Here is an 18537-nt window from a genome sequence, read left to right on the forward strand (position 1 = left end):
AATCCTACAATGTGATTTTCTGGATTTAAAAATATAGTTAGTTAGTTAAAGTGTACCTATGATGAAAATTACAGGCCTCATCTTTTTAAGTCAGAGAATTTGCACAATTTGTGGCTGACTAAATACTTTTTTGCCCCACTGTATATATGAAGTGGACAGCAGTAGTTATATAGGATGAACTAGAATACAGTATATACATATGAAGTGGACAACAGTAGTTATATAGGATGAACCAGGACTAGAATACAGTATATACATATGAAGTGGACAGCAGGATGAACCATGACTAGAATACAGTATATACATATGAAGTGGACAACAGTAGTTATATAGGATGAACTAGAATACAGTATATACATATGAAGTGGACAGCAGTAGTTATATAGGATGAACCATGACTAGAATACAGTATATACATATGAAGTGGACAGCAGTAGTTATATAGGATGAACCATGACTAGAATACAGTATATACATATGAAGTGGACAGCAGGATGAACCATGACTAGAATACAGTATATACATATGAAGTGGACAGCAGTAGTTATATAGGATGAACTAGAATACAGTATATACATATGAAGTGGACAGCAGTAGTTATATAGGATGAACTAGAATACAGTATATACATATGAAGTGGACAACAGTAGTTACTTCCGCACTTCGGTCCGCAGGTAGTATAACTTTTCATTACATTTCATTATAGTACAACGCTTTGATTTGTCTAATCTTAGCAATTGCTACATAGCCGTCATTGTATCAAAGATAATTGCGTAATTATCGTATTTCGTCGTCCTAACGTAGTCTATACTGCTACCTGCCCAGCAGCTAGCCAGCTAGCAAACGTCCACCGTTTACCGAATAGCAGCACTGTAGAAACTTTTACACTCAACTGAACGACTTGATTAGTGTAGTGTAGTGTTAGCTAGCTACATAGTTGTCTTTGCTGTCTTCGTATCCAAGATAATTGTGTAGTTTAGAGTGTGTAGTTTTAGAGTGATTATCTTAATTTACCGAGGTTAGCTAGCCAGCTATTTGTCGTCCTTAACGTAGGAGACACTGCTAGCTAGCCAACAGCTAGCCAACGTCTACCGAATAGAACTTCCACACTCAACAACCCGGTCCGCTTCGCTCCACAGGTAGTATCACATTTTCATTTCATTTCATTACAGTACAACGGTTTGATCGTAGCTAGCTACATAGCCGTCTTTGTATCAAAGATAATTGTGTAGTCTAGAGCGATTTTCTAGGTTAGCTAGCCAGCTATTGTCGTTCTTTTAACGCAACGTAACGTAATCAACACTGCTAGCTAGCCAGCTAGCCCCCGAATAGCAGCACTGTAAAAACTATTACACTCAACGGAACGACTTGATTAGTGTAGTGTCAACAACGCAGCCACTGCCAGCTAGCCTACAAAGTCAACAACGCAGCCACTGCCAGCTAGCCTACTTCAGCAGTACTGTATCATTTTAATCATTTTAGTCAATAAGATTCTTGCTACGTAAGCTTAACTTTCTGAACATTCGAGACGTGTAGTCCACTTGTCATTCCAATCTCCTTTGCATTAGCGTAGCCTCTTCTGTAGCCTGTCAACTATGTGTCTGTCTATCCCTGTTCTCTCCTCTCTGCACAGACCATACAAACGCTCCACACCGCGTGGCCACGGCCACCCTAATCTGGTGGTCCCAGCGCGCACGACCCACGTGGAGTTCCAGGTCTCCGGTAGCATCTGGAACTGCCGATCTGCGGCCAACAAGGCAGAGTTCATCTCAGCCTATGCCTCCCTCCAGTCCTCGACTTCTTGGCACTGACGGAAACATGGATCACCACAGACAACACTGCTACTCCTACTGCTCTCTCTTCGTCCGCCCACGTGTTCTCGCACACCCCGAGAGCTTCTGGTCAGCGGGGTGGTGGCACCGGGATCCTCATCTCTCCCAAGTGGTCATTCTCTCTTTCTCCCCTTACCCATCTGTCTATCGCCTCCTTTGAATTCCATGCTGTCACAGTTACCAGCCCTTTCAAGCTTAACATCCTTATCATTTATCGCCCTCCAGGTTCCCTCGGAGAGTTCATCAATGAGCTTGATGCCTTGATAAGCTCCTTTCCTGAGGACGGCTCACCTCTCACAGTTCTGGGCGACTTTAACCTCCCCACGTCTACCTTTGACTCATTCCTCTCTGCCTCCTTCTTTCCACTCCTCTCCTCTTTTGACCTCACCCTCTCACCTTCCCCCTACTCACAAGGCAGGCAATACGCTCGACCTCATCTTTACTAGATGCTGTTCTTCCACTAACCTCATTGCAACTCCCTCCAAGTCTCCGACCACTACCTTGTATCCTTTTCCCTCTCGCTCTCATCCAACACTTCCCACACTGCCCCTACTGGATGGTATCGCGCCGTCCCAACCTTCGCTCTCTCTCCCCCGCTACTCTCTCCTCTTCCATCCTATCATCTCTTCCCTCTGCTCAAACCTTCTCCAACCTATCTCCTGATTCTGCCTCCTCAACCCTCTCCTCCCTTTCTGCATCCTTTGACTCTCTATGTCCCCTATCCTCCAGGCCGGCTCGGTCCTCCCCTCCCGCTCCGTGGCTCGACGACTCATTGCGAGCTCACAGAACAGGGCTCCGGCAGCCGAGCGGAAATGGAGGAAAACCCGCCTCCCTGCGGACCTGGCATCCTTTCACTCCTCCTCTCTACATTTTCCTCCTCTGTCTCTGCTGCTAAAGCCACTTTCTACCACTCTAAATTCCAAGCATCTGCCTCTAACCCTAGGAAGCTCTTTGCCACCTTCTCCTCCCTCCTGAATCCTCCCCCCTCCCTCCTCCCTCTCTGCAGATGACTTCGTCAACCATTTTGAAAAGAAGGTCGACGACATCCGATCCTCGTTTGCTAAGTCAAACGACACCGCTGGTTCTGCTCACACTGCCCTACCCTGTGCTCTGACCTCTTTCTCCCTCTCTCTCCAGATGAAATCTCGCGTCTTGTGACGGCCGGCCGCCCAACAACCTGCCCGCTTGACCCTATCCCTCCTCTCTTCTCCAGACCATTTCCGGAGACCTTCTCCCTTACCTCACCTCGCTCATCAACGCATCCCTGACCGCTGGCTACGTCCCTTCCGTCTTCAAGAGAGCGAGAGTTGCACCCCTTCTGAAAAAACCTACACTCGATCCCTCCGATGTCAACAACTACAGACCAGTATCCCTTCTTTCTTTTCTCTCCAAAACTCTTGAACGTGCGGTCCTTGGCCAGCTCTCCCGCTATCTCTCTCAGAATGACCTTCTTGATCCAAATCAGTCAGGTTTCAAGACTAGTCATTCAACTGAGACTGCTCTTCTCTGTATCACGGAGGCGCTCCGCACTGCTAAAGCTAACTCTCTCTCCTCTGCTCTCATCCTTCTAGACCTATCGGCTGCCTTCGATACTGTGAACCATCAGATCCTCCTCTCCACCCTCTCCGAGTTGGGCATCTCCGGCGCGGCCCACGCTTGGATTGCGTCCTACCTGACAGGTCGCTCCTACCAGGTGGCGTGGCGAGAATCTGTCTCCTCACCACTGGTGTCCCCCAGGGCTCTGTTCTAGGCCCTCTCCTATTCTCGCTATACACCAAGTCACTTGGCTCTGTCATAACCTCACATGGTCTCTCCTATCACTGCTATGCAGACGACACACAATTAATCTTCTCCTTTCCCCCTTCTGATGACCAGGTGGCAAATCGCATCTCTGCATGTCTGGCAGACATATCAGTGTGGATGACGGATCACCACCTCAAGCTGAACCTCGGCAAGACGGAGCTGCTCTTCCTCCCGGGGAAGGACTGCCCGTTCCATGATCTCGCCATCACGGTTGACAACTCCATTGTGTCCTCCTCCCAGAGCGCTAAGAACCTTGGCGTGATCCTGGACAACACCCTGTCGTTCTCAAATAACATCAAGGCGGTGGCCCGTTCCTGTAGGTTCATGCTCTACAACATCCGCAGAGTACGACCCTGCCTCACACAGGAAGCGGCGCAGGTCCTAATCCAGGCACTTGTCATCTCCCGTCTGGATTACTGCAACTCGCTGTTGGCTGGGCTCCCCTGCCTGTGCCATTAAACCCCTACAACTCATCCAGAACGCCGCAGCCCGTCTGGTGTTCAACCTTCCCAAGTTCTCTCACGTCACCCCGCTCCTCCGCTCTCTCCACTGGCTTCCAGTTGAAGCTCGCATCCGCTACAAGACCATGGTGCTTGCCTGCGGAGCTGTGAGGGGAACAGCACCTCAGTACCTCCAGGCTCTGATCAGGCCCCTACACCCAAACAAGGGCACTGCGTTCATCCACCTCTGGCCTGCTCGCCGCCCTACCACTGAGGAAGTACAGTTCCCGCTCAGCCCAGTCAAAACTGTTCGCTGCTCTGGCCCCCAATGGTGGAACAAACTCCCCCACGACGCCAGGACAGCGGAGTCAATCACCACCTTCCGGAGACACCTGAAACCCCACCTCTTTAAGGAATACCTAGGATAGGATAAAGTAATCCTTCCCCCCCCTTGAAAGATTTAGATGCACTATTGTAAAGTGGCTGTTCCACTGGATGTCATAAGGTGAATGCACCAATTTGTAAGTCGCTCTGGATAAGAGCGTCTGCTAAATGACGTAAATGTAAATGTAAATGTAGTTATATAGGATGAACTAGAATACAGTATATACATATGAAGTGGACAGCAGTAGTTATATAGGATGAACTAGAACACAGTATATACATATGAAGTGGACAGCAGTAGTTATATACATATGAAGTGGACAGCAGTAGTTATATAGGATGAACCATGACTAGAATACAGTATATACATATGAAGAGGGTAAAACAGTATGTAAACAGTGTTAAAGTGACCGGTTTCCCATGTTTATGTACACAGGGCAGTAGTCTCTAAGGCGCAGGGCAGAGTACCGAGTGGTAGGCGGCTAGTAACAGTGACTAAAGTTCAGGGTAGGGTACCGAGCGGTAGGCGGCTAGTAACAGTGACTAAAGTTCAGGGTAGGGTACTGGGCGGAGGCCGGCTAGTGGTAAATGTTTATCAGTCTGATGGCCTTGAGATAGAAGCTGTTTATCAGTCTGATGGCCTTGAGATAGAAGCTGTTTATCAGTCTGATGGCCTTGAGATAGAAGCTGTTTATCAGTCTCTCTGACCCAGCTTCTAGATGGTAGAGGGGTGAACAGGCCGTGGTTCAGGTGGCTGAGGTCCTTCTGGATGGTAGCGGGGTGAACAGGCCGTGGTTCAGGTGGCTGAGGTCCTTCTGGATGGTAGAGGGGTGAACAGGCCGTGGCTCAGGTGGCTGAGGTCCTTCTGGATGGTAGCGGGGTGAACAGGCCGTGGTTCAGGTGGCTGAGGTCCTTCTAGATGGTAGTGGGGTGAACAGGCCGTGGTTCAGGTCCTTCTAGATGGTAGAGGGGTGAACAGGCCGTGGCTCAGGTGGCTGAGGTCCTTCTGGATGGTAGCGGGGTGAACAGGCCGTGGCTCAGGTGGCTGAGGTCCTTCTGGATGGTAGCTGGGTGAAAAGGCCGTGGCTCAGGTGGCTGAGGTCCTTCTAGATGGTAGCGGGGTGAACAGGCCATGGTTCAGGTGGCTGAGGTCCTTCTGGATGGTAGCTGGGTGAACAGGCCATGGCTCAGGTGGCTGAGGTCCTTCTGGATGGTAGAGGGGTGAACAGGCCGTGGCTCAGGTGGCTGAGGTCCTTCTGGATCGTAGAGGGGTGAACAGGCCGTGGCTCAGGTGGCTGAGGTCCTTCTGGATCGTAGAGGGGTGAACAGGCCGTGGCTCAGGTGGCTGAGGTCCTTCTGGATGGTAGCGGGGTGAACAGGCCGTGGCTCAGGTGGCTGAGGTCCTTGATGATCTTCTGGATCGTAGCGGGGTGAACAGGCCGTGGTTCAGGTGGCTGAGGTCCTTCTGGATGATAGCGGGGTGAACAGGCCGTGGCTCAGGTGGCTGAGGTCCTTGATGATCTTCTGGATGGTAGAGGGGTGAACAGGCCGTGGCTCAGGTGGCTGAGGTCCTTGATGATCTTCTAGATGGTAACGGGGTGGCTGAGGTCCTTGATGATCTTCTGGACTGTAGCGGGGTGAACAGGCCGTGGCTGAGGTCCTTGATGATCTTCTGGATCGTAGCGGGGTGAACAGGCCGTGGCTCAGGTGGCTGAGGTCCTTCTGGATGGTAGCTGGGTGAACAGGCCGTGGCTCAGGTGGCTGAGGTCCTTCTGGATGGTAGAGGGGTGAACAGGCCGTGGCTCAGGTGGCTGAGGTCCTTCTGGATGGTAGAGGGGTGAACAGGCCGTGGCTCGGGTGGCTGAGGTCCTTGATGATCTTCTGGATCGTAGTGGGGTGAACAGGCCGTGGTTCAGGCAGGTGGCTGAGGTCCTTGATGACCTTCTAGATGGTAGCGGGGTGAACAGGCCGTGGTTCAGGTGGCTGAGGTCCTTGATGACCTTCTAGATGGTAACGGGGTGGCTGAGGTCCTTGATGACCTTCTAGATGGTAGCGGGGTGAACAGGCCGTGGCTCGGCTGGCTGAGGTCCTTGCTGATCTTCTGGATGGTAGCGGGGTGAACAGGCCGTGGCTCGGCTGGCTGAGGTCCTTAATGATATTCTAGACCTTCCTGTGACACCGGGTACTGTAGGTGTCCTGGAGGGCAGGCAGTTTGCCCTGTGGTTGTGGATGGTGCAGTTGCGCCTTCTTCACCACACTGTGGAACTCAAAGCTTTCCACCTTCTCCACTGCGGCCCATCGATGTGGATAGGGGCACGCTCCCTCTGCTGTCTCCTGAAGTCCACAATCATTTTGTTGCAGGTTATTTTCCTGGCACCACTTCGCCAGGGCCCTTACTTCCTGTAGGCCGTCTCGTCATCAGGCCTACAACTGTTGTGTTGTCTGCAAACTTGATGATTGAGTTGGAGACGTTTGAGGTCACGCAGTCATGGGTGAAGAGGGTGTACAGGACGGGGCTGAGCACAGACGATGCAATCTCAACCACACTGCCCTAACCCATCTGGACAAGAGGAATACCTATGTGAGAATGCTGTTCATCGACTACAGCTCGGCATTCAACACCATAGTACCCTCCAAGCTCGTCATCAAGCTCGAGACCCTGGGTCTCGACCCCGCCCTGTGCAACTGGGTACTGGACTTCCTGACGGGCCGCCCCCAGGTGGTGAGGGTAGGCAACAACATCTCCTCCCCGCTGATCCGCAACACTGGGGCCCCACAAGGGTGCGTTCTGAGCCCTCTCCTGTACTCCCTGTTCACCCACGACTGCGTGGCCACGCACGCCTCCAACTCAATCATCAAGTTTGCAGACGACACAACAGTGGTAGGCTTGATTACCAACAACGACGAGACGGCCTACAGGGAGGAGGTGAGGGCCCTCGGAGTGTGGTGTCAGGAAAATAACCTCACACTCAACGTCAACAAAACTAAGGAGATGATTGTGGACTTCAGGAAACAGCAGAGGGAACACCCCCCTATCCACATCGATGGAACAGTAGTGGAGAGGGTAGCAGGTTTTAAGTTCCTCGGCATACACATCACAGACAAACTGAATTGGTCCACTCACACAGACAGCATCGTGAAGAAGGTGCAGCAGCGCCTCTTCAACCTCAGGAGGCTGAAGAAATTCGGCTTGTCACCAAAAGCACTCACAAACTTCTACAGATGCACAATCGAGAGCATCCTGGCGGGCTGTATCACCGCCTGGTACGGCAACTGCTCCGCCCACAACCGTAAGGCTCTCCAGAGGGTAGTGAGGTCTGCACAACGCATCACCGGGGGCAAACTACCTGCCCTCCAGGACACCTACACCACCCGATGTTACAGGAAGGCCATAAAGATCATCAACCACCCGAACCACTGCCTGTTCACCCCGCTATCATTCAGAAGGCGAGGTCAGTACAGGTGCATCAAAGCTGGGACCGAGAGACTGAAAAACAGCTTCTATCTCAAGGCCATCAGACTGTTAAACAGCCACCACTAACATTGAGTGGCTGCTGCCAACACACTGACTCAACTCCAGCCACTTTAATAATGGGAAATGATGTAAAATATATCACTAGCCACTTTAAACAATGCTACCTAATATAATGTTACATACCCTACATTATGTATACATATATACTGTACTCTATATCATCTACTGCATCTTTATGTAATACATGTATCACTAGCCACTTTAACTATGCCACTTTGTTTACATACTCATCTCATATGTATATACTGTACTCGATACCATCTACTGTATCTTGCCTATGCTGCTCTGTACCATCACTCATTCATATTCTTTATCCCCTTACACTTGTGTCTATAAGGTAGTAGTTTTGGAATTGTTAGCTAGATTACTTGTTGGTTATTACTGCATTGTCGGAACTAGAAGCACAAGCATTTCGCTACACTCGCATTAACATCTGCTAACCATGTGTATGTGACAAATAAAATTTGATTTGATTTGAAATCTTTTGTGTCTTGTCAATTCACCCTCTGAATGGCAGACATACACAATCCATGTCTCAGCTGTCTCAAAGCTATACATTTCCTTCTTTAACCCGTCTCCTCCCCTTTCATCTACACTGATTGAAGTGGATTTAACTGGGAACATTAATAAAGGATCATAGCTTTCACCTGGATTCACCTGGTCAGTCTATGTCAAGGAAAGAGCAGGTGTTCCTAATGTTTTGTACACTCACTCATTCATGCCCTATTGGGGAAACCTGCTCTATGGGCTCTGGTCAACAGTCGTGAGATATATATATATAATGGCTGCCGATATATAATGGCTTTTAGATACAGACCTGGTTTATGATGGCTTCATGTGACTCACCGTAGTAGTGTTGGAGGGCAGCTCAGGCAACAGGTTCTTGTTATAAGGCATCTCTATGACGCTGAAGGAAGCGGAGGATCTCACGGTGAACGACCGGTTCTGGCTCTCAGTCTGGACGAAGAGAAACACACTCATCTATACCTCTCATCATCACGGTGAACGACCGGTTCTGGCTCTCAGTCTGGACGAAGAGAAACACACTCATCTATACCTCTCATCATCACGGTGAACGACCGGTTCTGGCTCTCAGTCTGGACGAAGAGAAACACACTCATCTATACCTCTCATCATCACGGTGAACGACCGGTTCTGGCTCTCAGTCTGGACGAAGAGAAACACACTCATCTATACCTCTCATCATCACGGTGAACGACCGGTTCTGGCTCTCAGTCTGGACGAAGAGAAACACACTCATCTATACCTCTCATCATCACGGTGAACGACCGGTTCTGGCTCTCAGTCTGGACGAAGAGAAACACACTCATCTATACCTCTCATCACGGTTCAGCACACTCTACTATACCTGTCATCACGGTTCAGCACACTCTACTATACCTCTCATCACGGTTCAGCACACTCTACTATACCTCATCAGCACACTCTACTATACCTCTCATCACGGTTCAGCACACTCTACTATACCTCTCATCACGGTTCAGCACACTCTACTATACCTCATCATCACGGTTCAGCACACTCTACTATACCTCATCATCACGGTTCAGCACACTCTACTATACCTCATCAGCACACTCTACTATACCTCTCATCATCACGGTTCAGCACACTCTACTATACCTCATCAGCACTCTACTATACCTCATCATCACGGTTCAGCACACTCTACTATACCTCATCAGCACACACTCTACTATACCTCATCATCACGGTTCAGCACACTCTACTATACCTCATCAGCACACTCTACTATACCTCATCATCACGGTTCAGCACACTCTACTATACCTCATCAGCACACTCTACTATACCTCATCATCACGGTTCAGCACACTCTACTATACCTCATCAGCACACTCTACTATACCTCATCATCACGGTTCAGCACACTCTACTATACCTCATCAGCACACTCTACTATACCTCATCATCACGGTTCAGCACACTCTACTATACCTCATACCTCAGCACACTCTACTATACCTCTCATCACGGTTCAGCACACTCTACTATACCTCATCATTACGGTTCAGCACACTCTACTATACCTCATCATCACGGTTCAGCACACTCTACTATACCTCATCAGCACACTCTACTATACCTCATCATCACGGTTCAGCACACTCTACTATACCTCATCAGCACACTCCACTATACCTCTCATCACGGTTCAGCACACTCTACTATACCTCCATCACGGTTCAGCACACTCTACTATACCTCATCATTACGGTTCAGCACACTCTACTATACCTCTCATCACGGTTCAGCACACTCTACTATACCTCATCATTACGGTTCAGCACACTCTACTATACCTCTCATCACGGTTCAGCACACTCTACTATACCTCATCATTACGGTTCAACACACTCTACTATACCTCTCATCACGGTTCAGCACACTCTACTATACCTCATCAGCACACTCTACTATACCTCATCATCACGGTTCAGCACACTCTACTATACCTCATCAGCACACTCCACTATACCTCTCATCACGGTTCAGCACACTCTACTATACCTCCATCACGGTTCAGCACACTCTACTATACCTCATCATTACGGTTCAGCACACTCTACTATACCTCATCATCACGGTTCAGCACACTCTACTATACCTCATCATTACGGTTCAGCACACTCTACTATACCTCTCATCACGGTTCAGCACACTCTACTATACCTCATCATTACGGTTCAACACACTCTACTATACCTCTCATCACGGTTCAGCACACTCTACTATACCTCATCATTACGGTTCAACACCCTCTACTATACCTCATCACGGTTCAGCACACTCTACTATACCTCTCATCACGGTTCAACACACTCTACTATACCTCATCATTACGGTTCAGCACACTCTACTATACCTCATCATTACGGTTCAACACACTCTACTATACCTCTCATCACGGTTCAACACACACTATACCTCTACTACGGTACCTCTCCTCTCATCACGGTTCAGCACACTCTACTATACCTCTCATCACGGTTCAGCACACTCTACTATACCTCATCATTACGGTTCAGCAAACTCTACTATACCTCATCATCACGGCTCAGCACACTCTACTATACCTCATCAGCACACTCTACTATACCTCATCATCACGGTTCAGCACACTCTACTATACCTCATCAGCACACTCTACTATACCTCTCATCACGGTTCAGCACACTCTACTATACCTCATCATTACGGTTCAGCACGCTCTACTATACCTCATCATTACGGTTCAGCACACTCTACTATACCTCATCATTACGGTTCAGCACACTCTACTATACCTCATCATTACGGTTCAGCACACTCTACTATACCTCATCATTACGGTTCAGCACACTCTACTATACCTCATCATTACGGTTCAGCACACTCTACTATACCTCATCATCACGGTTCAGCACACTCTACTATACCTCATCATTACGGTTCAGCACACTCTACTATACCTCTCATCACGGTTCAGCACACTCTACTATACCTCTCATCACGGTTCAGCACACTCTACTATACCTCATCATTACGGTTCAGCACACTCTACTATACCTCATCATTACGGTTCAGCACACTCTACTATACCTCTCATCATTACGGTTCAGCACACTCTACTATACCTCTCATCACGGTTCAGCACACTCTACTATACCTCTCATCATTACGGTTCAGCACACTCTACTATACCTCCATCACGGTTCAGCACACTCTACTATACCTCATCATTACGGTTCAGCACACTCTACTATACCTCTCATCATCACGGTTCAGCACACTCTACTATACCTCTCATCATTACGGTTCAGCACACTCTACTATACCTCTCATCACGGTTCAGCACACTCTACTATACCTCTCATCACGGTTCAGCACACTCTACTATACCTCTCATCATTACGGTTCAGCACACTCTACTATACCTCATCATCACGGTTCAGCACACTCTACTATACCTCTCATCATCACGGTTCAGCACACTCTACTATACCTCATCATCACGGTTCAGCACACTCTACTATACCTCATCATCACGGTTCAGCACACTCTACTATACCTCATCATCACGGTTCAGCACACTCTACTATACCTCATCAGCACACTCTACTATACCTCATCATCACGGTTCAGCACACTCTACTATACCTCATCAGCACACTCTACTATACCTCATCAGCACACTCCACTATACCTCTCATCACGGTTCAGCACACTCTACTATACCTCCATCACGGTTCAGCACACTCTACTATACCTCATCATTACGGTTCAGCACACTCTACTATACCTCTCATCACGGTTCAGCACACTCTACTATACCTCATCATTACGGTTCAGCACACTCTACTATACCTCTCATCACGGTTCAGCACACTCTACTATACCTCATCATTACGGTTCATCTACTATACCTCATCATTACGGTTCAGCACACTCTACTATACCTCATCATTACGGTTCAACACACTCTACTATACCTCTCATCACGGTTCAGCACACTCTACTATACCTCATCATTACGGTTCAACACACTCTACTATACCTCATCATCACGGTTCAGCACACTCTACTATACCTCATCATTACGGTTCAGCACACTCTACTATACCTCATCATTACGGTTCAGCACACTCTACTATACCTCATCATTACGGTTCAACACACTCTACTATACCTCTCATCACGGTTCAACACACTCTACTATACCTCTCATCACGGTTCAGCACACTCTACTATACCTCTCATCACGGTTCAGCACACTCTACTATACCTCATCATTACGGTTCAGCACACTCTACTATACCTCATCATCACGGTTCAGCACACTCTACTATACCTCATCAGCACACTCTACTATACCTCATCAGCACACTCTACTATACCTCTCATCATCACGGTTCAGCACACTCTACTATACCTCATCATCACGGTTCAGCACACTCTACTATACCTCATCAGCACACTCTACTATACCTCATCATCACGGTTCAGCACACTCTACTATACCTCATCATCACGGTTCAGCACACTCTACTATACCTCATCATCACGGTTCAGCACACTCTACTATACCTCATCAGCACACTCTACTATACCTCATCATCACGGTTCAGCACACTCTACTATACCTCATCAGCACACTCTACTATACCTCATCATCACGGTTCAGCACACTCTACTATACCTCATCAGCACACTCTACTATACCTCATCATCACGGTTCAGCACACTCTACTATACCTCATCAGCACACTCTACTATACCTCATCATACACGGTTCAGCACACTCTCTACTATACCTCATCACGCAGCACTCTACTATACCTCATCATCACGGTTCAGCACACTCTACTATACCTCATCAGCACACTCTACTATACCTCATCATCACGGTTCAGCACACTCTACTATACCTCATCAGCACACTCTACTATACCTCATCAGCACACTCTACTATACCTCTCATCACGGTTCAGCACACTCTACTATACCTCCATCACGGTTCAGCACACTCTACTATACCTCATCATTACGGTTCAGCACACTCTACTATACCTCTCATCACGGTTCAGCACACTCTACTATACCTCATCAGCACACTTATACCTTATCATTACGTTCAGCACACTCTACTATACCTCTCATCACGGTTCAGCACACTCTACTATACCTCATCATTCAGCACACTCCACAGGTTCAGCACACTCTACTATACCTCTCATCACGGTTCAGCACACTCTACTATACCTCATCATCACACACTCTACTATATACCTCATCATCACGGTTCAGCACACTCTACTATACCTCATCAGCAGCACACTCTACTATACCTCATCATTACGTTCAACACACTCTCATCACGGTTCAGCACACTCTACTATACCTCCATCACGGTTCAGCACACTCTACTATACCTCATCATTACGGTTCAGCACACTCTACTATACCTCTCATCACGGTTCAGCACACTCTACTATACCTCATCATTACGGTTCAGCACACTCTACTATACCTCTCATCACGGTTCAGCACACTCTACTATACCTCATCATTACACGGTTCAGTTCAGCACACTCATATCTATTCAGCACTCTCATCACGGTTCATCACGGTTCAGCACACTCTACTATACCTCATCAGCACACTCTACTATACCTCATCATCACGGTCAGCACACACTATACCTCATCATCACTTCAGCACACTCTACTACCTCTCATTATCACGGTTCAGCACACTCTACTATACCTCTCATCACGGTTCAACACACTCTACTATACCTCATCATTACGGTTCAGCACACTCTACTATACCTCATCATTACGGTTCAACACACTCTACTATACCTCTCATCACGGTTCAACACACTCTACTATACCTCTCATCACGGTTCAGCACACTCTACTATACCTCTCATCACGGTTCAGCACACTCTACTATACCTCATCATTACGGTTCAGCACTCTACTATACCTCATCATCACGGCTTCAGCACACTCACTATACCTCATCATCACCTTCAGCACACTCTACTATACCTCATCATCACGGTTCAGCACACTCTACTATACCTCATCAGCACACTCTACTATACCTCTCATCACGGTTCAGCACACTCTACTATACCTCATCATTACGGTTCAGCACACTCTACTATACCTCATCATTACGGTTCAGCACACTCTACTATACCTCTCATCATATACGGTTCAGCACACTCTACTATACCTCATCATCACGGTTCAGCACACTCTACTATACCTCATCATTACACACTCTACTATACCTCTCATCATCACGGTTCAGCACACTCTACTATACCTCATCATCACGGTTCAGCACACTCTACTATACCTCATCAGCACACTCTACTATACCTCTCATCACGGTTCAGCACACTCTACTATACCTCTCATCACCAGCACACTCTACTATACCTCATCATACGGTTCAGCACACTCTACTATACTCTCATCACGGTTCAGCACACTCTACTATACCTCTCATCATCACGGTTCAGCACACTCTACTATACTATCTCATCACGGTTCAGCACACTCTACTATACCTCTCATCATCATTACGGTCACGGTCAGCACACTCTACTATACCTCATCATCACGGTTCAGCACACTCTACTATACCTCTCATCATTACGGTTCAGCACACTCTACTATACCTCTCATCATCACGGTTCAGCACACTCTACTATACCAGCACTCATCATTACGGTTCAGCACACTCTACTATACACATTACTTCAGCACACTACTATACCTCTCATCACGGTTCAGCACACTCTACTATACCTCATCATCACGGTTCAGCACACTCTACTATACCTCATCATCATAGTTCAGCACACTCTACTATACCTCATCATCACGGTTCAGCACACTCTACTATACCTCTCATCATTCACGGTTCAGCACACTCTACTATACCTCTCATCATTACGGTTCAGCACACTCTACTATACCTCCATCACGGTTCAGCACACTCTACTATACCTCATCATTACGGTTCAGCACACTCTACTATACCTCATCAGCACACTCTACTATACCTCATCATCACGGTTCAGCACACTCTACTATACCTCTCATCACGGTTCAGCACACTCTACTATACCTCATCATTACGGTTCAGCACACTCTACTATACCTCATCACGGTTCAGCACACTCTACTATACCTCATCATTACGGTTCAGCACACTCTACTATACCTCATCATTACGGTTCAGCACACTCTACTATACCTCTCATCACGGTTCAGCACACTCTACTATACCTCTCATCATTACGGTTCAGCACACTCTACTATACCTCTCATCACGGTTCAACACACTCTCTACTATACCTCATCATCACGGTTCAGCACACTCTACTATACCTCCATCACGGTTCAGCACACACTCTACTATACCTCTACTATACATCATTCAGGTTCAGCACACTATACCTCTACTATACCTCTCATCACAGGTTCAGCACACTCTACTATACCTCCATCACGGTTCAGCACACTCTACTATACCTCTCATCATTACGGTTCAGCACACTCTACTATACCTCATCATTACGGTTCAGCACACTCTACTATACCTCTCATCACGGTTCAGCACACTCTACTATACCTCATCATTACGGTTCAGCACACTCTACTATACCTCCATCACTGTTCAGCACACTCTACTATACCTCTCATCATCACAGTTCAGCAGACATTTTGTCATTTAAAAAAAAAAAGTAGCCATCATAGTAAGCTTTCCTAGTTTTGTCCCATGTAGCTAGCCGAGTGGTCCCAGTCCAGTCTTGTCAACTCATACGGTTGTCGTCATTTACCACGATCTAGGACCACCAGGTGAGTATAGTTTTTACTTTATCGGCAAGTCAGTTAAGAACAAATTCTTATTTACAATGACGACCTACAAACCCGGACAACGCTGGGGCCAATTGTGCACCGCCCTATGGGACTCCCAATCACGGCCGGTTGTGATACAGCCCGGGATCGAACCAGGTTCTGTAGTGACGCATCTAGCAGTGCCTTAGATCGCTGCATAACTCGGGAGCCCTAACCTGTACAGCGCATACCAAACATACAGTATGTTCCAACAAGGTTTGTGTTCATTAGGGCAAACTGTCTTCAAACAGAAAACTGCATTTCATATTGGACAGATGAAACATGGAGGTACTAACACATTAGGAACCAAATTGAACAAAACCGTATCTAACCTAGGACACACCAGGCCAGTACCGTATCTAACCTAGGACACACCAGGCCAGTACCGTATCTAACCTAGGACACCAGGCCAGTACCGTATCTAACCTAGGACACCAGGCCAGTACCGTATCTAACCTAGGACACCAGGCCAGTACCGTATCTAACCTAGGACACCAGGCCAGTACCGTATCTAACCTAGGACACCAGGCCAGTACCGTATCTAACCTAGGACACCAGGCCAGTACCGTATCTAACCTAGGACACCAGGCCAGTACCGTATCTAACCTAGGACACCAGGCCAGTACCGTATCTAACCTAGGACACACCAGGCCAGTACCGTATCTAACCTAGGACACCAGGCCAGTACCGTATCTAACCTAGGACACCAGGCCAGTACCGTATCTAACCTAGGACACCAGGCCAGTACCGTATCTAACCTAGGGCCACACACCAGGCCAGGCCAGTACCGTATCTAACCTAGGACACCAGGCCAGTACCGTATCTAACCTAGGACACCAGGCCAGTACCGTATCTAACCTCCAGGACACCAGGCCAGTACCGTATCTAACCTAGGACACCAGGCCAGTACCGTATCTAACCTAGGACACCCAGGCCAGTACCGTATCTAACCTAGGACACCAGGCCAGTACCGTATCTAACCTAGGACACCAGGCCAGTACCGTATCTAACCTAGGACACCCAGGCCAGTACCGTATCTAACCTCCATCACTGTTCAGCACACCAGGCCACTAGGCCAGTACCGTATCTAACCTAGGACACACCAGGCCAGTACCGTATCTAACCTAGGACACACCAGGCCAGTACCGTATCTAACCTAGGACACCAGGCCAGTACCGTATCTAACCTAGGACACACCAGGCCAGTACCGTATCTAACCTAGGACACCAGGCCAGTAGGACAACCAGGCCAGTACCGTATCTAACCTAGGACACAGGCCAGTACCGTATCTAACCTAGGACACCAGGCCAGTACCGTATCTAACCTAGGACACCAGGCCAGTACCGTATCTAACCTAGGACACCAGGCCAGTACCGTATCTAACCTAGGACACCAGGCCAGTACCGTATCTAACCTAAGACACACCAGGCCAGTACCGTATCTAACCTAGGACACCAGGCCAGTACCGTATCTAACCTAGGACACCAGGCCAGTACCGTATCTAACCTAGGACACACCAGGCCAGTACCGTATCTAACCTAGGACACACCAGGCCAGTACCGTATCTAACCTAGGACACCAGGCCAGTACCGTATCTAACCTAGGACACCAGGCCAGTACCGTATCTAACCTAGGACACCAGGCCAGTACCGTATCTAACCTAGGACACCAGGCCAGTACCGTATCTAACCTAAGACACCAGGCCAGTACCGTATCTAACCTAGGACACCAGGCCAGTACCGTATCTAACCTAGGACACCAGGCCAGTACCGTATCTAACCTAGGACACCAGGCCAGTACCGTATCTAACCTAGGACACACCAGGCCAGTACCGTATCTAACCTAGGACACCAGGCCAGTACCGTATCTAACCTAGGACACCAGGCCAGTACCGTATCTAACCTAGGACACACCAGGCCAGTACCGTATCTAACCTAGGACACCAGGCCAGTACCGTATCTAACCTAGGACACCAGGCCAGTACCGTATCTAACCTAGGACACCAGGCCAGTACCGTATCTAACCTAGGACACACCAGGCCAGTACCGTATCTAACCTAGGACACCAGGCCAGTACCGTATCTAACCTACCGGACACCA

The 18537-nt window shown here is 48.2% G+C and overlaps 1 protein-coding gene across 3 annotated transcripts in view; it reads right to left on the reverse strand.

Moving 5' to 3' along the window:
- LOC115124221 (integrin alpha-V-like) overlaps positions 1-18537 on the reverse strand; it is a 101464-nt gene that overhangs the window by 3873 nt on the left and 79054 nt on the right. Inside the window, exon 28 of one of the 3 annotated variants that reach the window (XM_065016174.1) lies at positions 8841-8951. The exons of 1 other annotated variant lie outside the window; for it this stretch is intronic. In XM_065016174.1, coding sequence (XP_064872246.1) covers positions 8841-8951 — 111 coding nt within the window. Of the gene's footprint in view, positions 1-8840; positions 8952-9202; positions 9302-18537 lie in introns of those variants that run through there. One more of the 3 variants, XM_065016187.1, reaches the window with a different exon arrangement.

This window comes from Oncorhynchus nerka, linkage group LG3 (assembly GCF_034236695.1).
Source record: "Oncorhynchus nerka isolate Pitt River linkage group LG3, Oner_Uvic_2.0, whole genome shotgun sequence".
Lineage (NCBI taxonomy): Eukaryota > Metazoa > Chordata > Actinopteri > Salmoniformes > Salmonidae > Oncorhynchus > Oncorhynchus nerka.